The 27,677-nt window shown below is 32.2% G+C and overlaps 2 protein-coding genes and 1 pseudogene across 5 annotated transcripts in view; all 3 read left to right on the top strand.

Annotated features, from left to right (window-relative positions):
* Positions 1–3,809, top strand: part of LOC108725562 (muscle-specific protein 20) — a 41,834-nt gene extending 38,025 nt beyond the window's left edge. Inside the window, exons 4-5 of the mRNA XM_018452656.1 lie at positions 2,879–2,999; positions 3,257–3,809. Coding sequence (XP_018308158.1) covers positions 2,879–2,999; positions 3,257–3,448 — 313 coding nt within the window. The 3' untranslated portion in view covers positions 3,449–3,809. The remainder of the gene's footprint in view (positions 1–2,878; positions 3,000–3,256) is intronic.
* Positions 3,810–8,586: 4,777 nt separating this feature from the next.
* Positions 8,587–9,710, top strand: LOC108725440 (uncharacterized; annotated as a pseudogene).
* A 665-nt stretch (positions 9,711–10,375) lies between these two features.
* Ask1 (apoptotic signal-regulating kinase 1) lies at positions 10,376–21,336 on the top strand. 4 transcript variants are annotated; one of them, XM_018452653.1, is made up of 24 exons: positions 10,380–11,007; positions 11,077–11,208; positions 11,703–11,923; positions 12,205–12,399; positions 13,662–13,834; positions 13,968–14,136; positions 14,236–14,535; positions 14,616–14,869; positions 14,989–15,148; positions 15,379–15,732; positions 15,818–16,079; positions 16,149–16,286; positions 16,394–16,560; positions 16,666–16,761; positions 16,850–16,989; positions 17,065–17,220; positions 17,680–17,775; positions 18,785–18,897; positions 19,112–19,281; positions 19,357–19,621; positions 20,060–20,387; positions 20,587–20,728; positions 20,832–20,908; positions 20,982–21,336. In XM_018452653.1, exons 2-24 carry the CDS (start codon positions 11,172–11,174, stop codon positions 21,043–21,045), a joined length of 4,077 nt encoding a protein of 1,358 aa, XP_018308155.1. In that variant the 5' UTR covers positions 10,380–11,007; positions 11,077–11,171; the 3' UTR covers positions 21,046–21,336. The 4 variants fall into 4 exon arrangements, with proteins under 4 accessions (XP_018308157.1, XP_018308156.1, XP_018308155.1 ...); XM_018452650.1 differs by having other exon boundaries at positions 10,380–11,208; XM_018452655.1 differs by lacking the exon at positions 20,982–21,336 and having other exon boundaries at positions 10,376–11,208; positions 20,696–20,728; positions 20,832–20,873.
* Positions 21,337–27,677: the final 6,341 nt, after the last annotated feature.

Raw genomic sequence — 27,677 nt, forward strand, 5'->3', positions numbered from 1 at the left:
AACGTCTATTTTTAAAATTCCTATTTTTTCCTCTCGCTCTTCTTTCGACATGCATTTCACACGAGATGTACGCAACCTCGCGATTTTTATATTATTTATCTAATAGTAATATATAATTTGTTGACATCACGACATCAAAATTTATATATTAATTTTAATAAATATAATATAAGTTAATCGCACTGTTAACTGCCACTGTTGACTCCCACAGCCTTTTATTACAATTTTTTTTCTTTAAATTTATGGAGTCCTTGTTGTTTACTAATTTTGATATATATATAATTATTAATATATGATTACATATTTCGATCTATCTTATATTACGTAAATATAAATAATATGTTTGTATTTATATATTACAAATTTTCATATTTTTAAAATATAGGATAATTAAGTATACATATAATCATTCGATATATGTATATTTAAATTCGCTATGTAAAATCCTATGCTTTTCGCTCTCTTAAAGCTTCCTCGGACTCTCTTTCTTTGCTTATAATAGAAAACCTTGTCCCTGCATATAAGAATGCATATTACAAAAGCACATTTTGATTTTTCTATTTTTTCGCGATGTTGTCGTTTATTGTGAAAAATAAAGTCTCATTTAAGAAGGATACACGTTTCTTGTTCCTTGAATTGATTTAACACCCATCGTGCGCGATAAATCGCTTCGTTATTCAGTACCTCATATGCGGAAGACGCATCGAGCGTCAGGAACACATCAGGATGAGCAGGCTGGAATATGTGATATGTTTGGCGTATGCTAAATTTCCAACATGTCAGACGCTTTCTCGTACTACTATTAGTCTTTATATGTTTATCATCGGGCAAAATATTCTAAACCGAGAAAAAATATCTTATTACTTTGGATCAATGAAAATTTCTTTGAAATTAAAATATATTTTTTTAAGTAAAAAAATCTCTTAATTTCAAAGAAATTTTCATTGATCCAAAGTAATAATTTGTTTAAATATGAGCAAAGAAATATTTCTTTGAAATTAAGATATTTTTTTCTCAGTGTAGTCTTTCACGTTCACAATCAAATAGATTCCTTTCGTTCTGATAGTGCGAGATACATAAATTAAAAAATTTAAATCTTCCATAAAAAATTATAAGTAGATATTAAAGGCGACTGTATGTGAGAGTGACAAATAAATTACACAACACTGCAAATCCAAGTGTAGAAAAAGTAACTTTAATATATGTGTGTTAATCTAGTTTTCTATGTAAAAATGACACTATACTGCACATTTAAATTCATTTTTGTATTGTATGCAATATAGGGTATTATTTTTACGCAGAACTAATACACATAATAGAGAAACATGCAGGTGTTCCTTTGACCGGTTGTACCTTTAACCATTTGAATTTATAAAAAATCTATTGGATATTTGTAAAAGTAAAAATATGTAGTTTGTAGTATAAGTACCAGAGGTGTTTTATAAATTATAATTATAATAATGAAGAGAATTATACTTCTATGAAAAATCATTTATTGTTTTTCAAGCGTTCGAGTGAAATAATTTCAAGACATTTTTAATCTCATAAAATGTTGTATATGTATTCTGTCTTATGTTGGAATTGCTTTTGCGAAAATGTTAAAGATATTCAGAAAAAATTATTTAAAACTTAATACTGTCAATCTTAACTTATAATTTATAAAAATAATAACAAATAGAAAGTGAGCAAACGTTGTACACGTAACTGATAGTGTACCTTTGAGTCCATACGATGTCGGATAATCATTTAGTTTAGCTTTTCTTACCCCCAATATTAATAAAATTAAGCTCATTAGACGCGATTTTAAAATGAACGATGGACTATTTTAAATTCAATCGTTTCGTGCAAAAACGAAAATCGCGTTTTTGTATGGTTTATTTTTATATATTTTATAGATAAAGTTATATATGGTGTAAAAAGACATTGAAAATATAAAAATATAAATAAAATTAAACTTTTGTTGAATATATCTTATCTTTATACACACATTTTATATATTGGTTAAAGGTACAACACTCCCTGATCAGAGGTACAACATGGGTATTGTACCTTTTACCAAAATTCAATTTTTCTTTAATGTTCAAAAAGATGTACAAAAGATAACAATTTAAATCTGTAAAAAATATATGTTAGTGTTAACACTTCAAAGAATATTTTAGAATTTTTTTTAATTTTTAGACATCAAAATACAACTTGCAAAAGAAAAAAATGTCAAAATTGGTCAAAGATACACCACCTTCTCCTACATTAAGTCACTTTTTACACACTTGCAATGGATTTGCAGTAAAATTATGCGAATTCTCATATTTTTTATACGCAAATAGTCTCGCGAGCGTTTGCGAGAATAATGCCTTGGCGATAAGCGATAGGTGTAATTGACGGGGCGTCGCCGTCTTCGACATTGGAAACGGGAGGTGAATTCTGCTATCCTGTTATACAGGCACACGCGACACGTCATTTCTGCGGCACGAAGAACAAAGGTTGCCGCCTTATCGCACTCTGAGCTGGTTGCGTATATCACAACCCGTTAATTACCAAGCGGCGATAATTAGCGACCGAACAATAGAAGCGCGTCACTAGCTCAAGACGACGCCCAGGCGAGCAGCCGTATAAAGGAGTTGGACGTAGTGTGCTTCTCTTTTGTTTCTTCCCCGCCTTTGTCTCGCCTCGGACTTGCTACCGTCTTCGACGTGATTCCACGAGCCCCACAATTCCTCGTCAAAGAGGTTCCACGATGTCTCTTCAACGTTAATTTTTCAAAATATTCAGTTGATTAATATATTGAATGTGTAAAGTTACGCAAATTTTTTTATCTCATCATTAAAATTTGTATAATATATATTTTAATTGAAGAGATGTATTTTAATTTCCTTCTCAGGTTCCAGAAAGCCTGCGTAAAATACGGAGTACCCGATGTTGATCTCTTCCAAGCTGTCGATCTGATTGAACGTAAAAATATCGCTCAAGTGACGAACACCATCTTCGCTATTGGACGGGCGGTAATTAGTTAACGATATCTTGTTACTTTTATAAATTTTTTACATTATTCACACTTTTACACCAAAATCTGAAGATTCCTTTAAGAAAGGCTTTTTGATAAATGTATGTCAAATTTCATGTATTTTGTTTTGTGAATTTGAAGGAGTACTTAGATAACATTTGTAAAATAAGCATGCACTTTACGGTTGTATTACCTTCTTAATTATATAATATAAATCGAGAAGAAAATGTAGACTCTTTTTGTGCTAATTTACAGACGTATAAGCATCCGGAATGGCGCGGACCCTGGCTAGGTCCGAAACCAGCGGAGGAGAACAAGAGGACCTTCACGGAGGAGCAGCTAAGGGCTGGCGAGGGACTCATTGGTCTGCAAGCTGGTACCAATAAAGGCGCTACGCAAGCCGGGCAAAGCTTCGGAGCTACGAGAAAGATACTTCTTGGGAAATAATTTAATAAAGTTTACACTTTTTTATCGCCGTTAGAAATATTCTGTTTGCGTAACGCGACTTTTTAAATAGATATATCGTAATGTAAAGTTGTTAGAAACATTTAATTAAATGTTTAACGCTTTCGTAAAAAAGAACGAAGAAGATTTTATAATTCTTTGTGATTAGAAGAGCCGTCAATATATCTGTTGAAATTACGCGAATGAATAACGACGCATAAATCAGTTTAAATGTTAGACGTGTTTATTTGTTATTTTATGTTTATATTTATTATTTTTATTTAGCGCGTTCACTTCTAACGTGAGTGTATCTGACGAAATGTATTTTATGAAGTAATCAATATACGACAGTGCATCAAGAGGACTAAAGTTTTTATTTTATCTCGATGCGCCTCAAGTAGAAATCCCGAGGCAAACTATTCTCTCCCACCGCGAGATTTCCTAGAGCGAGTCTTGTCGCTCTTGCTAGTTTCCTGGCAGCTCGCTCGGCTCCCGACAATCGTCTTCAGCCGCGTGTTCCGTGTCGGTGCACGCGGAGACGCACGTGCACGTCTCCGATCCGCGCGCGCGTCACGTTACACCGTCGCTCCGCATACACTCGAGACACACCGCGTGCCACGAATGTACGTGCGTGCCAATGTGTATACGGTACGACGATGTCGGCGATACGCGCAACATGCGCGTAGACCGCAAGCGGAGCGCGTATGCGAACGTCGAGCCTTCGTACGTGACAGGGACGACGAGTGGGCGTGACGTGTATGTACACGCGTTACACGCATTCCTTGACCGGTTTCTACACCGCGAGGCTCCCCGAGGATCAGGCGAGCATCCTAAGACGGAACGTGCCGGTTCCCGCCGATCCGAAATTATACCGTTTTTTTCCCCCCTCTCTCTCTCTTTCTCTCTCTCCCTCTCCCTCTCCGCGCGAGCTGTCGTTACACGTATATCTACTTTCTAAATTTTTTGGAGTGGGATCTCATTTTAAAAAGTGCAAGAGCCAGTCTTGAAAAAGAGTATTATATAAGTTATCAGAACTAAATTGGGCTTGAATTATCAAATTTTTAAATTAACATAAATTTATATTATAGATATAAATTGATATAGATTGTGTTATTATTATTTAAAGATTAAATTAGTTAGCAATGAACATCCAGCTTGATTCGTAGTACTTTTATTGTTTATCTATTTTAATTTTAATTATTTGAGCCTGTTATCTATTTTCTTATTTTGTATAGATATATTATTCATTAAAATTTGTTATTTTTATTTATAACGATTGTAACACTAATAACGTAAATATATATGTATATAACATATATATCCTTATTTGTAGAAAAAAAAATATTAATTACCAATTTTATACCATGAGTACGTTCTGTTCTAATAAAAAAAGTACGTATTTCTAATTATAGAAGCTAAATTTCTCGATTGTACGAATACTTTTTGTGCATCCAAATAATACAATTTTTCATTTTCGCTTATTTTCAAGATAATATATAATTTAATTACTATACATCTTTTTAGGTAAAATAAGAAGCATGCAGTCTATTTTATTAATAAATTGCTAATTATCTTTATTTTTTAAAAATAAAAATTTTTTTTATAGATATCTTCTGTATGATTTTGTATTCACTGTAGGTAATATTTCTCTGAGCTTAACGTTATAATGACCGAATAATTATAAGCGATACAATCTGTCTGTCAAGCAAAGTTTAAACCGTATGATATCAATATTTATATTTTAGTAAAGCACACCACGCATCTGTTTTCGGCCTTCCTTGGGCATGTTTCTCGACATTTCTTCAAAAAGCCTTATCATATTTAGTAACAGAGAGTTTGTGACGTTGAGAGGACATAATGGCAACACAGAGTGATGGCTTATACACATCTTTAATACAACATTATACTTTATTAGAGAATTCTAAGGTACAATGCAAAATTTGTAAAAAACAAATGGTAAATTGGATCAGCTTAATAATACATTCGAACAATCATAAAACGATTGAAACATCGTATAAAACGAGATCACAGAACTCGATATGGCAATATTTTATTAAATTTGAAGGATGTGCGAAATGTATTATTTGTGGTAGTATTGTATCTGCGGCGTGTAAATTATTACATCATTTGGAAAGGAAACATCCAAAGATAGCAAATTTAATAAACGCACACAAATACACAATAAAAGAAATTACTAAACATGACTCGAATCCATATTATAGATACTTAAGCAGATTTAAGGTATACTGCAAGCTCTGTAATAAAATTATTTATATTTCAAATCTCTCTAGACATTTGAGAAGGATACATTTACTAGATAATATAATAAGTGAAAAGAAAATTCATAACTGGATATGGCAATATGTCAAAATAGAATCATATAAGATAAGCTGTAATATTTGTGATCGCATTTATATGAAATCTTGGAGATCAATACGATACTTAAAAAATCACTTGAGCAAATGCCATAACATAAATGAACAGTCAAAGATTGATGAAAATACTAAAGAAAATATAACACATAAAGTAATAAGAAGACAATTAGAAACTAAAGAAGACATAGCAGATGCAAGTATTTATCAAATCGGTCCAGATTCAAAAATTGAAGAAAATGAAGAAGGAAAATGGAGGTAAATTTTATAGATATTACTGTTCCTCTTTTATTGAGTCCTTCATGTAACTTTTATTACAATAAATATGTAAAAGATCAGATATTTAGCATTTATTTATCATTAGTACTTTTCAACTAAAATATTAAAGTCACGGTCGAGTAAAATTCTTATTGTTTAAAATATCAATATAACGTACTTTGGAAACTAAAACTCTTAACAAAATGTTTGATTATAGATTTCATCAGATAAATGCATATTCTACGCCCAATGAAAATACTGAAGAAAATAAAATGGATAGAGGAATGAAACAATTAATAGTTAAAGAAGATATAATAGATGTAAATTTTCATCAAACCACTCTATATTCAAAAATTGAAGAAAACAAGGAAAATAACTGGAGGTGAATTTTATAAATATTATTCTTTCTCTTTTATTTCCTTTGTCCTTTGTATTTTATGAGTTCTTTGAGAGAATTTATCGCTTACATTTTATATTAAAATAATCAATAATTAAAATTCCTAAATATTTGAATAAATGGAGAAAGATTTTTTGATAGAAATAGGAATTTTGTTTAAATTTGAACAAAAAATCCAATTTCTCGCTTTATTCTATTTAAATAAAAACTTAGATAAAATAATTTCCATGTAATAACTGAATAATGCTTTTGATTCGAATACGTTTCTAATAATACTAATTATTCCGATATATTTTTTGGTTTTATTAATCACTTTATATAAAATTGTGTTATTGAAATTTCAGCTCAACAAACAACAGTTATATAAATTTCCATGGACAGATTCTGATAACAGAAGGAGATAAAGTATACACCGCACTTTAATGATTTAAATGAGTTTGAATAAGTGAAAAATCGGTTTTATATTGATGAGGAAGCTCGCTTTCCACTTCTTAAGAAGTCAAGCGATTTTATGAATGAAATATGAACAAGTATATAATATTAGATAATAAGTATATAATTTAGATAATAATAAATATTTAGATATATATATTTTCTAGTTTCATATCTCTCTATTATTTTATCGTATGTGACATTAATCTTATGTAACACTAATTTATTGTATCATAAGAATAATATTTTAAGGACATTGTATTAATAAAACAATATGTTAATTTTATTTTAGTTAAATATATGATTTTTTGTTTTATGTATAATTATTGGACAAAATAATGTATGTATAAAATTAGTGCATTCTTATTAATAAAGTAGCATTTTTTTCATAAGAAGCATAGTATTTATTTATTAGAAATCTACAATGAATAAAAAATTTATGGATAATATTTCACTTATTTATTTTAGATTTTTCTGTCGTATCGATAGGAATAATTACATCATAATTACATTATAATTACATCATAATTCACAATGCGATGTTAGTCATAAAATTGATCATGTTAAAATTACAAAATGTCAACTTTAAAAACGCTTTCATTCCGAACATAAAATATCAGGATTATAAAAAAAGATCACTAGACACGTCAATGTCTACGCAGAAATTGAAAACATATTAGATATATAACACTCATTTAAATATTAGAAAATATCACATATTTTTTTACGTTCAGAAATGTTTCTTCTATAGAATGTGATATCAATTTTTAATTTCGGAGTCAGTAAAAAATTAGAAAAAAATCGCAGAGCTTAGATTAGCCGTACAGGCTTATTCCTAGTAACCACGGGTTATCTCAGCAATATCGATTCCCAGTACAGGCCAGTTCTTGGGGACCCCCTGGCACAGGACGGTATCACGGCCGAGGAGCAGGCTTCGCGCCGCGTTCGCGGTCCGGACGCAGCTTCGACCTTCGTCGGCCTGCCTCCCATCGTCTTATGTGCTCCTCTTGAAAGGGGAGCGCTGCGGAGTGGCCGCTCCGCGCATCACTGCGCCCCACTATCCTTCCACGCACTCGCACTCGCAAGCCGCGCGCGTACAAACACGCCGCGGGCCGCAGATCTCTCAGCTCATCAGCTGTGGATCTGCGGTCAACCCGTTCTGTCCTTCCATCTCTCTTCTCTCTCGGCTGCGGTCGATCAAAACCATGTTATAAACATAGGAAGGGAAAGGGTCATTAGATCAAGTCGGAAATCCCAAGAGAGGTTCTTGGTCTGATTAATTGTAAACCGATTATTTGAAATAAAAAAGAGCTCTTAACACTAATATTGCAATGTTTTTCTAAATTCTGAAACAATTCGTTACTCTCGTATGTTTCTCTTCTTTTATTTCCTCGAAGACTACTCTTGTGATCGAAGTCCACGCGATTGACACTAAAGAGGCAACGCTTGAACGAATAAACGACGAATGAAGTTGCATTATGTATAATTGTCTACTTAACACAGACTCGCAGACAAACGAATTCGAATACACTATCGCACACGTGCAGGAGACAGTTCGAATGATTACGCTCACGGAGATAGACGTACGACTCTTTCATGTTCCTGACAACCTATTCGCGTGGAGTTCATTGGTACGTTTCCACGCTGCTCCGTGCTGTAGCACCCGACTCGACCGAATGCGAATGACCTGCAAACTCGCGTGCATTATCCTCCTTTTCCTTCGTAGATATCGCGTCGACTTTCTCGACGTTCATAATTTCCTAGTAGATGGTGGAGGGTCGACTCTAGAAGTCGTTAAAAGTGACTGTGCGGTTGCTAGCCAGTGCTGCGGTTGCCTTGGTAACCACAATACCTGGGGAAGTCGTTTATCACGCGTAAAGTCGTGGGTTGTACCCAAGTAAATGCCCGAAGCATTTCACTCTCAAACAATCATCGTTGCTCGACTCTCGCTGACTCGCTCCTTATTTTCATTGACTTCTACTGATTCCTCGCATTATTTTTGATATTTGCGCTCGTTGGCTACGATTACACCGTGCGCTTAGTTCGCGACCTAAACAATGGGCATTCTTGTTTAATCTATAGGTTGAACAAAGACATCTATTGTATACATAGCATTCAAATACGCTTTGTGTACTTCCAGAATAAAAAAATTTATTTTAAAACGGAGCGTTATTGAGCTGTACAGCGAACGTAAACGAAGCGTCGTTGAGTAATACGCGGCACCGCCACCAGAGGGACTTAACGAGAACTAATTTCTCGAATTTAAAAAACCGCACAGACTGGGACAAAAGACGTAGTATTGAAAGATTTTTTCAGTTGTGTTCTGCAATGAAATAATTTTTTTGAAGTGAGCTCTTAGATTCTAAGATAAAAGCACAATACTTCTTTTTAGATGTTGATCGAATAAATGAAATATATTTTAAAATATTATCATTTGCTTATCAAGGACCTCGATCAAATTTTATTCACGTTCGTCTCAGAACTCAACGACGCTTCGTTTACAATCAACGAACACTCTGCTCGTGCTTGACGAAGAATTTATCTACGCTTGATTTATGCTTCTTTAACGTTTAGTTGACACTTCCTTTACGTTCCATGTTCCAATTTTTGCTTCTTACGAGTTTCGTTTACGTTTCCGTTACTCCCTCCTTACACTTCTTTTACACTCCAATATAACGCTTTAAGTTTTATTTTCATCAGGAATTGTCTTGCAGCATATTCAACGTCTCTTGATTACGCATATGCCAAGGACTTTTGATTGACCCGGATGATTGCGCTAATAAAACGATCGATGATGGAATACTAAGAATCTGACACGTGTGTCGCGGTCTTTTACATTATCAGAATGTAACAATTAATTAAACTACAAATATAGCTAGTAATACAGCTGATGTATTCAGAACGTGATTACGAGTATTTAGTATATATTGGTTTAAATTACATATCTACCATAGAATTTAAAAAATAAAAGCGCGCTTTTATTTACTAATAAAATACGTTCTAAATATAGATCTACAGTGAGTGAAAAAAGTATTTGTACAGAGAAAATATTTTTCAAAAAAAGTTTATTTTTAAAAAGTAAATATTATCCAGATTATGACACGAGTATTTAGTATATATTGGTTTAAATTACATATCTACCATAGAATTTAAAAAATAAAAGCGCGCTTTTATTTACTAATAAAACACGTTCTAAATATAGATCTACAGTGAGTGGAAAAAGTATTCGTACAGAGAAAATATTTTTCAAAAAAGTTCATTTTTAAAAAGTAAATATTATCCAGCGAGAAATGAGTCATCGAATTGATGTTCGAATTGATATCAATACGATGATTCAACATCAATTTGACGTCAATTCGACGTTTAATTGACCAATTAATGTTTATTTTCTACAAATAAGACTGGTTTTTATAAAAAATTTCCTTGTATACGAATACTTTTTGCTCTCACTGTATATTACGTTATATACATAGCATGATTTATATTAATATTCTCGCCAAGGTGAAGCGGCGCTCTACGCATCCGCTTCCTTCGTATCCGAATGATTTATTGTTCAGGCACGCTTTCCAGAACATCGAGTTTCGTGCGGCCGGAATGATTCCCGCTATCTTGAGAACGTCTATTTTTATACCGGCGGAGCGGCTCTGATCTCGCCGCCATCTGTGAAGCGGCACGAAACGCTTCTTCGCGGAGCGGAGACCTCGGCTACGTGAGCACCTCCTCGACTTCGGACCCTCGGATTTACGTACTCCGGAAGAAGTGCACGTCACAGTTCCTACGATGCGCGTGATGAGAAGTATCTTTCGCTGTGTCCGTTCATTACGTCGTGCCGATTAATCAACCCGGGTCCTGATTGAGTTTCACGGAGCGCCAGACGAGTATATTTATCGCTGCCAGTGGATGCACGGGATGCTTGTTGCGTATCCTCGCTGGATCACTTCGCAGCTTCACTTCCCCGCGATGGTCCTGTCGTGAGGCAGAGAGCAATGAGTCGCTCGAAAAGTGACGTTCGTCGCATGTTCAATCTCGAGCTAATCTTCTACATGAGAGATTGGTGTCCCGCGAGGAAATGACATTACGCACTTGTTTTTATATACGTGCAGGTGAATCGACTGCGAGCGTTTCGGTGGCATGTCAGTTAGAACGTAGTTGACATTCTGTTTTACGAACAGGTACGTAATAATAAGCCGCTCGGTCTTTGGAGTGTTCTACGAGAGAGGAGTACGAAGGGAACGCCAATCGCGTATCAAGTGGAGTACGAAACAATATGCCTTCTGTTTGTGGCGATATGATCGATACGGCTGGTAAATCATACATTTCTATAAGTCTGTTATTTTTTTGAAGAATGTTCTGAATTGAGTTCTGAACCCTGTTATTTTTTGAAGAATTTTCTGAATCCTGATATAATAAGTGGAACAAATATAGGCGGGTATTCATAAGTTTATTTTTATTTTAAAACTGTTTTAAGTAATATCTTAAGATGCTAATATGACTGTAATTGGCTTACGACATCTTAAGACTATACTTAAATTATATTTTAAATATAACCTATTATAAATACTGGCCACAGATTAACTTATGATGTCTTAAGACTGTATTTAAAACTGCCTTGAATATAACAATCAACTATAAATATTAGCTATTTCACTCCAATTTATTGTACCAGTGTACAATTTAGAACATTCTTTGAAAAAGAGCAGTCTTTATATACACTATTGTTGTACCCATGCATGATATACCGTTTCTGAATATAGTAGCTGTGTAAATATTTTTGGCATATAAGAATGATTTTGTGCAGCTGCCTCGCAATCAAGCGTCATGGAAGGCATCTCCAGTACGGATAGCGTGGGAACGCAGAGTGACATATCGGGACACACGACGGTACCAGGGAGGCCTAGAATGGACGTGGCCTGCGTCTTGGATTTGCAACAATCAGAACATCTTGTTCAACGAAAGAAAGCGCTAGACGAAGTTAGACAGGCCTGTAATTTGGTCAATGCCAATATACATCATATACAGGTATAGTTTTGCATGAATTGGCTGTTTAAATAACAACAGGATAGCAAAATATGCATTTTCGATGAGACTCTGAATAAAAATGTGATAGAAGTAAAGAAACAAACTGTTGCAACATATCAATTTTATCAGTTTCGAAACAAGTTTTTTATATATCAAAAGTCGAATGCTAGATAATCTTAAGAATATTTTTTATATATTTATAAGCTAAAAATAGCTGAAGATATAAGAGTTGTAAAAGTAAAGTAGCCTTTCATCTCTATTTGATTTTCCATTTTTTGTAGTTTGAGAAGCTTGATTTTGGCGAAACTAATGTGCTGGACACATTTTATAACGCTGATGTGGCAGTTGTGGATTTAAGTATACAATTGCAACAATCTGCGCTGTTTTATCATCTCGGTGTCAGAGAAAGTTTTGGAATGAAGGAAAACATTTTGCTATATAATGACATAGACACAGAAGCTACAATTAGACTCAAGGTACGTATATACTTTGTACAGCACATATGTTTTTCATTGCTTTTAGAATACGAATGCGAATAAGTCTCGTACATTCATTGCAAAACACTATACATAATAGTAATAGTAGTAGTAGTAATAGTAGTAAGACACAAGAGTGACCTTGACCATTTGTTAGACTTAGAATGCACTTCATAGTTATGATCTCAATTAATGCTCTCATAAATAGCTTGCTTGGGGCGCAAGAGATCCACACTGTATGCACAGCATATCAAACGATTCCAGTATTCCTGCATTCTTGCTATTGAGAAGATATCCATCTAGTAGTTTTCTTTCACGTGAAAGAATTATTTATAATACGTAAATGATTTTATTGTAATAACTGTTTCCGAAAATTATATCGTATTTAATTTATACAAGAAGATTAAAGAAAGGAAATATTAAAAAAGTATTAACTTTTACGATGTATTTCACTTGCTATTACGCATTTCTCACGAGTAGTTTAATCTTGTTATAGACACTTTAACAGTTGTCTGAATTATAATCACTTAGTTATTAACGTAATTATTTTCTATTTTTTTATGTAATTTTCTGCGAGACTTTTGTTGTTTCGAAAACTTCGAAAAGACTTGATATTTTTACTGTCAGCAATTAGTACGTGTTGTGCGCGGAACGGTACTCGACGTCAGACTGCCGCGGGTTAAACATAATCCATCGGATGACACGATGTCTCTGCCTGTTGGGCAAGCACCAAATATGTAATTCCGCTTAATATGGAGTAGAAAAACATGAGCTCATACTCTCAATATATAACAGTTACTCAATATAGCACTTGGTATAGCCGATTGTGTGCAACCGTGCACGATGTTCTCTACGATTTATTACTGATTCGTTATACGTACGTTTCATTTCTATATATTGCACCTGGATTGTTAATTTTATTTGAAATTACCATATTGAACAATTTATTGTAACGATTTGTAAGAGAACTCAAGAAGGAATTTAAAGTGCATGTGTTAATGTAAAAATATGATGAATAATCATGAAATAACAGATTATGAGTAATCAAAAGTTAAATTTAGTTTAAATTAAGTATAGATTGTTGATAACACAATACATAAAGTATGTCGCGGAGAAACGCAAATAATTTGTTCATGTAATTTTTTAAATCAGTTATTATTTTTCTGATAGCGTTTATATAAAACTAATTTTTTTTTAATTACAGCGGTATACACTATTTTTATTATGAAATTAGTTTACACAGAAATATGCTTTTTGTACAGTTATCATGTGGCAGTTACACATTTGTTTCGTATCGCGTTGTGGAATCGTGTGGATCATGTGTGGCTACTAATCCAGCAACTAGCAGAATCACAGGCGAAGAAACAATAGATCCCAAACAGCATCTCACTCTGAAACTCAAGAAATTGTTTCAGGATGTGGAAATACAATCCAAGTAAGCAAATATGAAAATTTTTCACAAACAGAAGCTTTATATTAAAAATTTTTAATCGTTACCCTATAAAATGCAGAAAACACACATTTTTAATATATATTAATATAAAAAATGCTTTTATTAAAACTTCCAGAGCACATATGAAGGAGAAATTTTTGGCAGATTTACGAAAGGCGCGTGAAACATACTCTGGAGAAGAACTTTCCAGAGCTCTGAATAACATGCGCAAACGTTTAGATGATCCAAATGTTCTATCAGGAGAGGTCGTTTTAAATGTCCTCATTTCATTCCGAGAAATACAGGTATACAAAATAATGATAAATATTACTTTCCAATGAAAATTGTACTGTTATATAGAAATATACACACATTTACATTTACATTTGTTTTAATATTATTAGGATTATGATGCAATGGTACAATTGGTTGACGATTTGAAAACTATACCAACTCATAAGAATTATATAAATACTCCAGCTATAAGATATTTATACGCGTTTGCTCTAAATCGACGGAACAAAGAGGGTGATCGAGAAAGAGCATTAAAGGTTATCGAGAAAGCACTGGAAAAAAAGGAAAATCATGTTCCTGATATGTTGTGTTTATGTGGAAGAATATATAAAGACAAATTTGTCGAAAGCAGACACTCAGATGAGGAGAGTTTAAAGAATGCGATTCACTGGTACAGAAAAGGTTTTGAGGTACAGTATCTGTATACATCGTTTCTCTATTATTGGGATTATCTCGATTAGTGTATGTATTGTTATTATTATATTTGTAGGTTCAGCCTAACGAATATGCTGGTATAAATCTTGCTACTTTATTGGTCATAGCCGGAAATGAGTTCTCTAAAAGTGAGGAGTTACAGCATATAGGAATGGTATTAAATAACTTAATTGGCAAGAAAGGCAGTTTACCGAGCTTAAAAGATTATTGGGATGTAGCAACATTCTTTGAAATTAGCGTATTAGCGGAAGATTATTCGAAAGCTATACAAGCAGCTGAATGTATGTTTAAATTGAAGCCACCGAATTGGTAAGTATATGAGAAATAAAATTTAGGTATTTATTTCGTAAAAGACATAGTATGTTCAGAATGCAGAGCAAAGTATATATATTTCAGAATTTATTTTGATTAATTATTTTAATTTTTAGGTATCTGAAATCGACAATTGGCAACATATCACTGATAGATAGGTTCCGTAAAAAAAATGAGGAAGCTGAAATTGCACCGGAGGAACAAATATTTAGTTTCTGGATGGACTACTTTGTCGAAGCTACAAAGCCGGAGGTTGGCGATAGTATACGGTTTCCAGTAAGTTGATAAATGGAATCGTTCTACTGAGGATCCAGTTTCCAATTCGGGAGATTATGGCTTATAGTTATGTTACCAATCCAGCTTACTTCTGTACATTTTGGGTCAAAGTAAGAATAATATAAAACTGCTCTTAGTGCAGATTTATGGATTCACTCTTAAAAATCAACTTCCCACTTTAATAATTTTTCCAGTAAAAACGCTTAATACATCACAATATTTTTTATCAGATTTTAGTATTGGAACCAACAAAAATTTTAATGCCGAGTTATGTAAACGTGAATCTCGGCGCGGAGGAGAAGTCCATACAAATATGGAATTTGTGTCTGGATAATATGAGAAACAATTGCAAGCAAGTTCACGATTGGTTGTTTACTGCAAACATGATACGTAGCGTAAGCCTGTATAAAAGGGACGAAAGATGTCTTTTTCTGTACGTTCATCAAAACTCGGATGATTTCCAAATGTATCTACCATCAGTACAATGTAGGCAAAGATTTTACGACTTGATCTTAGAAATGACTAGAGATCAAGAAGGCATGGTTACAGATTTGGATGCTTACATGACTGATGATCGCATGAAGGTTTTTATTAATTTTTAATATCACTTATAATAATACGTGCACGTTTTGTATATAATTTTTAATTTTTTAATACGTGTTTTTTCAGTTCGAGTATGAATTGGATGATCAAAACAAGCGCATAATTCTCGGTAAAGGTACATACGGCGTAGTGTATGCAGCGCGTGATTTAAATACGCAAGTCAGGATTGCAGTGAAAGAAATTCGTGAACGAAATTTGGGCGATGTACAGCCTCTTCATGAAGAAATTAAATTACATAGTCAATTGAGACACAGAAATATTGTTCAATATTTAGGCTCTGTAAGCGAGGATGGATATTTTAAAATCTTTATGGAGCAAGTTCCTGGAGGTAGGGAAGGAGAAAAGCATAACATAAAAAAATGGCATTTATAAATATTCATAATTGTCATAATTTCAGGAAGTTTATCAGCATTGCTAAGATCGAAGTGGGGCCCTTTGAAAGAAAATGAATCAACTATCTCATATTATACTAAACAGATGTTGGAGGGCCTTAAATATCTCCATGATCAAAAAATAGTTCATAGAGATATAAAAGGTATATAATTTGTAGACTGCATAAATTTTACGCTTATTTATTCAAGAAAATAGTATTTTTAGTTTTATAATTATTTTCACACAAGTAAATTTAAATATATAATTTAGGTGATAATGTGTTGGTAAATACATACAGTGGAGTAGTAAAAATTTCTGATTTCGGTATGTCCAAACGTTTGGCTGGTTTATGCCCGAGTACAGAAACGTTTACTGGAACATTACAATATATGGCACCAGAAGTTATTGATAAAGGTCAACGTGGTTATGGTGCGCCTGTAAGTTTATGTTTAATTAAATGTTTTGTTTTGAGAATATTCGTAGGATAAAGACATGTTTGTATCATATATATCGTAATAACAATTATTCAAATTTTTCTTTAGGCGGATATTTGGTCTTTAGGTTGCACGATAGTTGAGATGGCCACCGGAAAGCCTCCGTTCATTGAGCTAGGTTCTCCACAGGCAGCTGTTTTTAAAGTAAATTGAGAATATTAAATTATTAACATTTTAAACATTGAGAATTATTAACTTATCTAAAGTCTGATGTATATATGTTTGTTTGCAGGTGGGATATTATAAAATACATCCTGAAATTCCATCAGAGTTATCTGAAAGAGCAAAAAGTTTTATATTGCGTTGTTTTGAGCCGAATCCTGATATAAGAGCAACCGCAGCAGAGTTGTTGGAGGATCCATTTCTTAATGAGTATATAAATAAGCATAGTACTGTAGAGTTTTATAATTTTTTACAATCGTATAGTAAAATGCTTATTTATTATAGGAAAAAGAAGAGTAACAGATTAGTTGCACCACCAGATTTCAGTAGAAGCATATCAGTTCCTGCAGACAGAGTGGAACGTTTGGGGAAATGCGATAAAACAAATAATAATCACATTGTCTCTGCCACACCTATGCAGATGTCTCAATCCGATGATAGGTATTATAAAATTTTTCACCTTTGTTATAATGTATTATGTGTAAGCATTTTTGTAATCTGTGACATTCTCGCCTTTGTTTTACTATGTTGTACTTTTATTTGATTTATTTTATTTGTATCAAGTAATTTTTGTTGCTAATCTCATTTTTATGTCGCTTGTTAGATCAACATTGAAACGTTAAGAAATGCCATTTGTGAAACTTGATTATTTTTATATAATATTATCAAGGAATAGCAAATTTAAATTTTGTATTGTTATGTTATATATTATAACGTGAAAATTACGTGTATTTTTACTTTATTTCCAAGTTTTTAATATCCACATTATATCCTGTAATGAATATGTTAAAAGTACTTTATCGAAATTGCATTCTACATATAAAGAGTATGATACAAGAGTATAATATTCTTTTATATGAATGCACGTGGCAAATTATAATTATAAAATGTTAAATTTAGTGGAGGGTTAACGAAGTCTAGCCCATTGAGAGAACGCAGTCCAGCTCACCTATTGTCCCCCATCAGCATGCCTACTGCAACTCTTTCTTTTAACAGGTATGGTTCTAACTTCGTAAATTGTTTATACGCAAGTAAAGTATATAACTGAAGGAATATTTTGTTTTGTTATTTACTTATTCATAAACATAAATTATATAGATTTCTTTATATGATCATTTATCATGAATATTAAATGTGCAAAATGTTTAACCAGTGTCTTCAAACTGCTTATGTTTTGTATAATATCCGTAGACATATATGAAGTCATTATTTTTTGCTATAAAATGTTTATGCATTTATATAATAGTAGTATATAATGTCTCTCTCGATATATAACCTATTAGCTTTGTGTAAGTTGCATTAATTTCAAATTTATCCTTTATGTTTTATGTAAGCAATAATATTAGATATAACATTATTATTGGATACTTTAAAGTGTTATTCAAAATAAAATAATATAATTACATTTATCATAACTTTTTGTTTTGGGGTCTGGATTTATTTTCTTAAGTATTGACATATATACATTAACATATAATAGCTTTGCTAAGTAATTACTATAATTTATGTGAATACAATTTACTAGAACATAATTTAAATAAAGCAGCTTTTTAACATTTGATTTATCCTATTAATCATAGCTTTTTCTATAACTACCTTTAAACAATAATAAATATATACCCTCAAAATAGGTGGATCGTTCGAATTGTTTATATAAATTTTATTGTACGTATCATATTAAATATATAGAGATTATGTATTTCTTTTTCTCTTTTGATATATTATTTGTAATAATATTTCTGTATTATTTTCCTCTATATTATATGATATAAAACTAATCGAATTTTTATTTTGTATAAATTATTAGATAACTAAATAATACCAGAATATTAAAATATTTAAAACACAAAATTATCACTTTTATAATTTTATGCAAGATGCGCTAATAATCCTTTGACATACAATATTAATAAAATTTTATCGTTTTAATAGATACAGTTTAAAAGTTAATATAGATAGTTCATAATATAAAAAAAATTAATATTATTTGTTTATATCTTCCTAGTACAATAGGAAATACTCCATCGATAGAAACTAGTGAAACTGATACAGCTGGTGTCTCAATAACTAGAAGAAGTTCGTCTGGTGGCTTATTATCGCCAGAAGTTGAATTAGGAGGTAATAAATACATCTATTATTTCGTAGGATATTGATATTTCATAGGGTTAGTATCGGAAATTATTTTTGAAAAGATATAAAAAAGAATTTATTCAAATCACAATATAAATAAATATTGTAATCGTGGACAGATGGATAGATGAAAAATTGCGAATTGTCCAGAATTTATTATGACATAATTCATTTATATTTATGGGGTATTGGGACAAAACAGGACAACCAGGACAAAAATCTGGAGAAGAGCAAGAAGGTTTTTATCTGTTAAAGAAGGATAGTCAAAGACGTATGACATTAACAAGGGTTCTCAACCAAGATGAGGCAAAAATTTGTGAGGTTTGGATGAGAGGTATATATCAAGCGGAGGGACAAACTGTGTTGCAAATGGTATTTATATACTGAAGTATCATGTTGTGTTGCAAATAATTGCCGGTATATATTTAATTATTATCATTATTTTAGAGTCATTTAGTGTTGCTCATGCGTGGTTTGAGGGATTATATAGCAGAGCAAAATCAGGAAGTAATAGTAACTGCTATTCGAACGTTGAAAGAGGAATTGGATTTCGATTCGACTGCTATTAATCATCTACATTTGGCTATTTATTTATTTCAAACAGCAGTAAATGAGGTTCTTAGAATGCACAGTATAAAGCCACATTGGATGTTCGCTTTAGACAATTTAGTAAGAAATGCTGTTCAAGCTGCTATCACCGTCTTATCTCCCGGTAAGTATTATTTTCCTTAATGAAAATGGGAATAAATTGTCATATATTTGACAGACATCATTGAGAACACTCACTCCTGCCAGTAAAAGAAAAAGTGTTTCACTCAACTGGCCAGATTCTCACACGTTATTTGGAATATGAACCAGATGTGTAATGTATGCATGTAGTTTAAGTGTAATACACGTGAAGAGATTGAGTATATTATCATGTCAACTCTAAAAATATCTCTAGAGAAAATCATCACTAATAATATGGGATCTCTTATGAACGTCGCGTTCAGTAAGAGGATTACCGCATTCTACTTGAGTTCATACATATCTGGTTTAAACAGTTTTTATTGAAAATAAAAAAATTATATATATTCAAATGCGATCAAAAAGTAGTATACAAGTTACATTACATGGGATATGTTTTGTGTTACAATTTGTATACTCTTAGAATTGGGTGCCAATTTACTTGGACAAGAACGAGTACAACCTGGTGGTCAAGGCCCTGAGGAAGGATCAACGTCTGGGGTATCAACGGTAAACTCTGTGAAATCTCAAAAAACCGCTGACTCTGTCGATAATAAGTATTGGAAAGAATATAGAGATCAAATGGGAGCACTAAAAATGGAAAATATGAAGCTACTTCAGGAATTGATAGAAAATCAGAAATCATATCAAACGTTATTGCAACAAGCTCTCGAAGAGCAGAGAGCCCAAGTTAATACATTGACACATCTGTGTGAAAATATTAATAGAAGGTCAATAAGACAGGAATCAGGGTACGAAAAATTATCATTTTATTTATTGCTGCATAATCATTAATTTATTACTCAAAAATTATTATTTTAATTATTGTTGCAAAATTATTACTTTATTGTTGTAAAATTATTACTTTATTTATTGCTGCTTTTCACGTGTTGCAATGTATACAAAATTTGATTAACATTTTATATAAAAGTATTTTTTAAATAATTATAGTTACAATTCTTGCATTTTTGGAAATATATCTCAACAATCCTTAATATCTACTATCGATACGCACAGTACGGTTTCACATCCGGATACAGCCCTTGTCGATTGGTTACAGAATCTTCAAATAGATGAAACATCAATCGATAGAGTAAGTATTCCACGGATATCTGAAATGAGAATGAGAATAAAAATAAGTTACATGTTATTTATTTTACATGTAATATTTATGAATGATTTTCTAATACTCTTAGATTCTATATGAGGAATATACACTGGAAGATATTTTGCGTCATGTTACACGGGAAGATCTCCGTAGACTAAACTTAAGGTAAAAATGCTTTCTTTTATTTAATAATAATAGCATATGTGTGTAGAGATGAACATCTTATATATCATTTTAGGGGAGGAATTGAACTCAGGATATGGCAAGCCATATTGAGACATCGCGAGAATAATGGAAATTAAATCGTAAAAATTACAATACAATTATATATTTTACTATCATTTTTAGTGATAAAGTGTCACTAATAGCTGGCATTTAAAGCAGAGTAAAATACCTGTTTTAATTAGGCTGCCATAAGATAAAAGTATAATGATTTAAATCTAAATTTCACACACAGTCGTGCATATGCTATATTATGTTAGACATAAATTCCCATAAAGAGAAAGAAAGTTTTCTCTGTGAGACAATGTTATAATGATATTACTGGTTTATTTCGTAGTTCCTAATATAAATTGCTATAGAGCAATTATATAACAAATCCGTGTATAATGATTTATGTTAACAAGACGTATTTTGTCTTAGCGTTTTTATCACAGATTTTAATTACTTTGCCAAAGTTGATATTAGAATGTGAGAAACCAGTATTTGTGCAATGTATTATGGAATGTATTCTTATACATTACATTTTCTTATTATAGAGAATTCTGTAGCTTTGATTTTTAAATTCGGCATTTGAAAATCAGATCAAATTTAAAGGAATCATTTTTACATTAAATAGTTAAATCTAAAAAGATAAAATAATAACGAAAAATGACAAAGAGATTATGAATATGAATTATCAGTAATATATTTGATATTATATTTTATTGTAAAGTTTAATGATATCTTCTATTATAATAGAAATAATAGATGCTTCCAATGGCTGATAATAAAACTGATACAATTAATATCCTATTTTTACAAGATATATATCGATATATTCATTGTTGAATAAATAAATCTAGAAGATCTCTGTCACTAGAAAATCTTGATTGGAAATGGTGTGTATTTTCAAAAAGTAATAATTTTATGTAATAATTGTTTATTATTATAAATGTAATAGGCAGTTACATAGTTCATCTAACGAATCTTCCCAATGTTTTCACGAAGGGACGCAATTATTTATGGTGCCTTATAGTGCCTTGTAGTGCCTAAAAATCGTTCCAGTACAAGAAAAGATATTTATTATATAGAATAAATATGTACACGTAGTCATATCACTCATATGAAATAATATGAAATATTCGCTGTTGAAATCTTACGTTCTCAAAGAGCAAAATTTTATCTGTACGAAACATAAATCTCCTCACAATCAGTATCAAAATATCAATTGAATTTTTTTGTGTCGGTATTCATCATGTAAATAGGCTTTTCGTAATTTTTATAAGAATTTTACATTGATTCGTGAATTCAATTAGTAATTTCAGGCTTTGTTCAAGTTTTGTAGATATGAATTTTTATATGACGGAAAAATTTCAATTTTTCTTCCATGCAATATTGTAAAAAGAGAAAATCGCTTGTGCTCTGTGCGATGCACAATATATTTTGTACAGTTAGATTTTTTAACATATAATAGTCGTTACACAGGTATCTAATTTTAATAAATTCTGGAGAGAGATCGCTTTCTCGAAAACCCGGTGCCTAATTGTTTGAAAGCTTTTACATTATACAAGATTGGTTCAGCTTAATTATACACTGATGTTGCAATACATGATCTAATGACTGACAAAATTAATATTAATGCAATATTTTTGTGTAATATACTAATATATTAAAAATTGTAGAGCGATATTTTCTAATTTTAACAAACTTTCGTGTTGGTGCTTGTTTTCAAATATTCTGACTAAAATAGTTTTTCGCTCAATTATGTGAGCATTATTGAAATAAATGTCGCAATCAAGAGAAATAAACTTTGAAACAAGCATCACAATATATTGTTAATTATATATATTGTCGGTTTCACTTACAAAATTAATTATAATTATTGCGCTCGCATGTGCGATCGTTTGTAATAAAGGAATAAACATATATATTTAGATTATTTATTATAGCCACCTTTAAATAACAATTTCTTTCACAATTTAGTGAAACATATTCAGCTTAGAAAATATTTATTTTTGGCAATGAAAAACGCAACGCTGGGATTTAAGTTATGAAGCATAATAAAACATACCTTTAGATTTTCAAATCCTCTCTCCTTTCCAGCTGTAAAGGGTCGGAATATTTTTGACATCAGACTGTAAGTAAGTCAAATAGATTCACAACTCTCGTCAGAGGGGTACCGCTTTTCACTCAGCTTGTCAGCTAAGGTTTCTTTGTTATGTCGATCGATATCTCAAGAAGTCAATCTTCATAGTCAGAGATAGCGTTTATCACCACCTTTAACCTTTCACGGTAAACTGAAAAAAATAATACTTTCTATTTTATCACTATTTTTAAATTTTTGTATTTGTAAGTTGGGAGACTAATGTTAAAAATCGACATTTATTTTATGTATTATACATATTTATTCAAGTATAAAACAAGTACATTTTTTCCTACCATCCACATTTATATAAAAAAGGTAGTTCGTGTTATTTCATATCGAAATATATTCTTCCATAATTAATTTTGATGTTTATCTAATTTCCGTTTAAATCTTTTACTTTATCACTTAATTATCTTGGAAAGAAAATAAATTCATATAATTACGGAGTTTAAATGTAGAAATAAAATGATATAATTATAATACGCGTACATATTAAATATAAAAATGAAATGTTAACAATAGGATCTCATCAGCGTTGTTTTACAGCAAGCGAATTAATGATCATTCGTCTAGAAAAGAATAGGGTTCGAATCGCTCGAACAGCGCGTTTTATTCCAAGAAGAAGGAAGCGACGAGCACAACACACAACACAGCTGTAGTCGATATTGCGAAAGTTTTTAATCTGCCAGCATCCAACGAGCGTTGAAACGCTGGTCAAAGCCCTGGTCGTACGAGACAAAAGGTCTCTATCGTCATTTATGCGGAGGTATACGCACACAAAGACACGTCACCGTGTCTCCGCGTAAAAAATGCCATTGCCTCGCCTTTGTTGTGTTTGCACTTCACGTGCGTGCAATCTACGCACGGTCATGGCCACGGTATGAAATATTCAAAGTGGCTCTAATGTTAACTGGTGACCACTCTTTGGTCTGCCACCTTTGTGTCACTCGCGAGGGGTGCATCTGCATGCAGATCGATCCTGCATCTAGGGAAATCGGCTTATCCGCTCTCTGGTATAGAGAAAGAGAGATAATACCGTATATACGTACGCCCCCGAATCGTTTGGTATTCTAAAAAGCGAGCGTCTCTTCTCCTTGTCATGCAATATTCAAAATTTCGCAAGAGCGATGACGAACGGAGAACGAAAATAGATTTTCACGATAGACGATCAATCAGTTGAAAAGCGAATTTTTGCGACATGCTAAAATTATACATGTATTGCAATTGTGGGGATGGGCGGAATAAAGGTCTAATTACAAAATCTTGATTTTGATAAAAATTAAAATAACTTGTTACTTTTTTATTATACCACAAATGGGAACAGTACTAAATGTATATTTATATAATGTCTTTGAGAAGTTATATGTTATAATATTTCTCTCTATTATGATTAATATTTAAAAAGTTATTTGCAATTTAAAAAATGCACTTACTTAGTCCCTTTTTCTGAATATTGATCATAATATTGTAAGAATCGACAGAAAGAAAAAATTATGAACTGCAGAAATGTTTTTTATTTTCACATTCTTTTAAAAGAAATACAAAATGAATATGAAATACATTTTACTTTTTACTTCTACAAAATAAATTGAAATAATGTTCAATCATTATCTGATTTCGTAAGATTTTTTAATATAAATACGTTGTAATAAAAACACTTTTATTGTCGTACCATTTTCGTTCAGTCTCTGGTAAAAATCTCATTAATTGATTTTAAATCATAAATTATTTTAAATATGATTTTAAATCATATGTCCTTTTTCCATAGATTATATCATTTTCACCACCACAGGACAATCGAAACACGTTCATATTTAACTAATGTAAGCAACATCGATTCCTTGTTTATTTGCGCTAATCTCCGGAAAAAGAGTCTAAGTAAAATTGTGCTTTTATTCCGCCAATTATATGGAATACGATATTATATGAATTATAGTTATGTAAATCAGCTATGTGAATCTTTGGTTTATTTTTAATTATTGAATTGTCTTTAATTTCAAGGATACATTTTTTCATTTAATCATCTCTTATACGTTTTTTGATGACCTCACATATTCTGATTATATCGAGTCACTAAGAGGATTTTTTTCATAAGTACAAGATACGTTTTTATGATAAATCACGTTTCAAAATATACGAGCGATTCGATTCAAAATTATGTTTTCTGGATATACAATATTAGCATTTTAAACCGTTGACGTAATTTTATGTGAGCTACAGAACATAAATGATATCATCCATCGTTCAGTACGTATTTTGTCGGCACACTAAAGATCGATTTTCTAGGTGAGTATACGAAATACAAACATCTCATAAATTACTGCATAATAAACTGCATTTGAAATTGATTCTTTCGTTTTACTTTTTGCGATCACCGGCATAATTCGGCCGGAGGCGAGTCATCGACGCGATAATTAAATGACCCTGCGAAAGGATCTGGCGAAATACAATTATGTAAATGTTATCGAAACAACCTCTCAACGTTTGTTCACAATCGGTTCCGATAATGTGCATTCTCTTTCTTGTTTAGAATTAATGAAGTTTTTTCATCACCTTCGCTATCAACTCTCTAATATCTGTCGGATAAAATCATCCTATTAACTGGACGCATTATAATAATATGTTACACAGCAGAGATCAGAATGCAAAAAAAACTGTTATTTTTCTTTTATCGGTCCGCTGTGTGAGTGACGCGCGTGTTTTATCGCTGAATATTTTCTCGCGTTATCTATCGAGTTCCAGCAGCCGGCGGCTGTTATTACAGCTTCTAACGTTGCCCCATCGTCATTAGGAATTCTATAACAGGCGGCTGCGGTGAAAAGGGCATTATGGAAGAACGTATTGATGATCGGTCGCTATCTTCATTCGTACGAGTCGTCGCGATATCGTCATTTAACTAAAGGCAAACTCAGAAGAATTAAAAAAAAATCCGCGTATTTTTTTTACGCAACACATTGGCGTTACATTGATTTTGCGATACTTATTTCGCTAAGGAGAAGATATATTTGTTCTTCAAGAAAACATCGTGTCCCGCTATATCTTCTCTTTTCTAAAATTATTAAATCTCCTGTGCTGTGTAGAGCTTAATTGGAACGCTTAAGGGAAAGTTTTTCGTTGTAACGAGATAATCGGATGGTCGAGTATCCATGGGGATGGCGAACACTGGAGCACCCTTTTCCGGGCGGAAGGCGGGGGTGGTGCAAAATGTACAATGTTTCACGGTTAAATGGTTCGATTGTGCTTTCGGGAAAGGGGCGCAATGTTCGCCTCGGTGAATTATTAAATCCACCCTACTGATTTATATTTTCTTACTTTCCGCCTTCCCGTTCGATTTTACGAGGCGGAGATCTGCGGGAGAGATCTGATTGCGAGACACCCTTTGATTTGATTACTTGCTCCGCGGAGTATGACTGAAATCTTGCGTTCTCTTTCTCGATGCGGATTTATGTATAGCTTTGCTTGCAATATTGAATATAAAGCCGTCGCGATGGCATCATGATTCCCGATTGTGCACTTTTAAAAGCACACAGAATATAAGATATCATTTTATATACCACGTCGAATTTAATACTGTATTTTGTAATGTATACATGTATCGTTGTGAAATAATGTTCGCACAATAAAATAATTAAATAAATGAAACGATAAAAATATATAATGATAAAAGGAAAAAGTGATTTTATGTTTACATTGTTGTTAAAGCGACCTGTTAAATGTTTACCCGATCGAAAGCAACTCAAGTATTCTTGACGAAGCAAGAAAGGGTTGCTCCCCGATGGAGCTAAAAAACCCAGCCATCTTCTCTCTTTCTCTTCCCTATTTTCCTTTACATCTTCCTCTCTTTTTCTTTTTTTTCCTCTCTATTTTATGCTCCCAGTATCTGTTCTTTCATCTCGTCTTTTCCTCCTCCTTCGCCCTGCATTCTCTCTTTGCCTTTTAATTAACTAACTGCGCCTATGTAGTAGACTAAAGAGGGTAGTCCAACTCTGGAGATTTTCACGAGCGATCGAATAATCTATCTTCCCGCTGTAGGCTGAATAAGATTATCGAGTCAGTTCCGGCGATGGGATTGCTAAAAGATCTCATCTGCTAAATCCTTTGAGTTCGATGGGCTATTTAATGCAATTAGTCGATTTATTAGCAAATCTTGAAGGTTATAAAGTACTTCTCATTATTAGACTTTCATGCACTAAGATTATAATATAAATTATAAAAATTAATAATTTATATTATAAATACTTATATAATTTATTTTATAAATACTTATAATATAAATTATAAAAATAATAAATTGCCAAAAATTATTTTAAATATTGCCTATTGCAAAAAAATAATTATCATATCTATAATATCTAGAAAATAATGTCTATAAAAATCTATTTGAAATTTAGGAAACATATTTATTGTTTTTTGTAAAATTGTAACTTTTTGTTACGTATTTTGAAGCTTGAAGGACAGAAAAGTTACGACTGCTTGCGCCACTGTCTTAGATAAACTCCAAACTTTAAATCCCATTTCCTCGAAACGATATTTTTCTACCGAAGTGCGGCCAAGATAAATCACCAACGGAGACTCGGAGAAGATTAC

The sequence above is a fragment of the Mycetomoellerius zeteki genome, unplaced genomic scaffold (genome assembly GCF_001594055.1).
Source record: "Mycetomoellerius zeteki isolate Tzet28-1 unplaced genomic scaffold, Tzet1.0 scaffold35, whole genome shotgun sequence".
Taxonomy (NCBI): Eukaryota; Metazoa; Arthropoda; class Insecta; order Hymenoptera; family Formicidae; genus Mycetomoellerius; species Mycetomoellerius zeteki.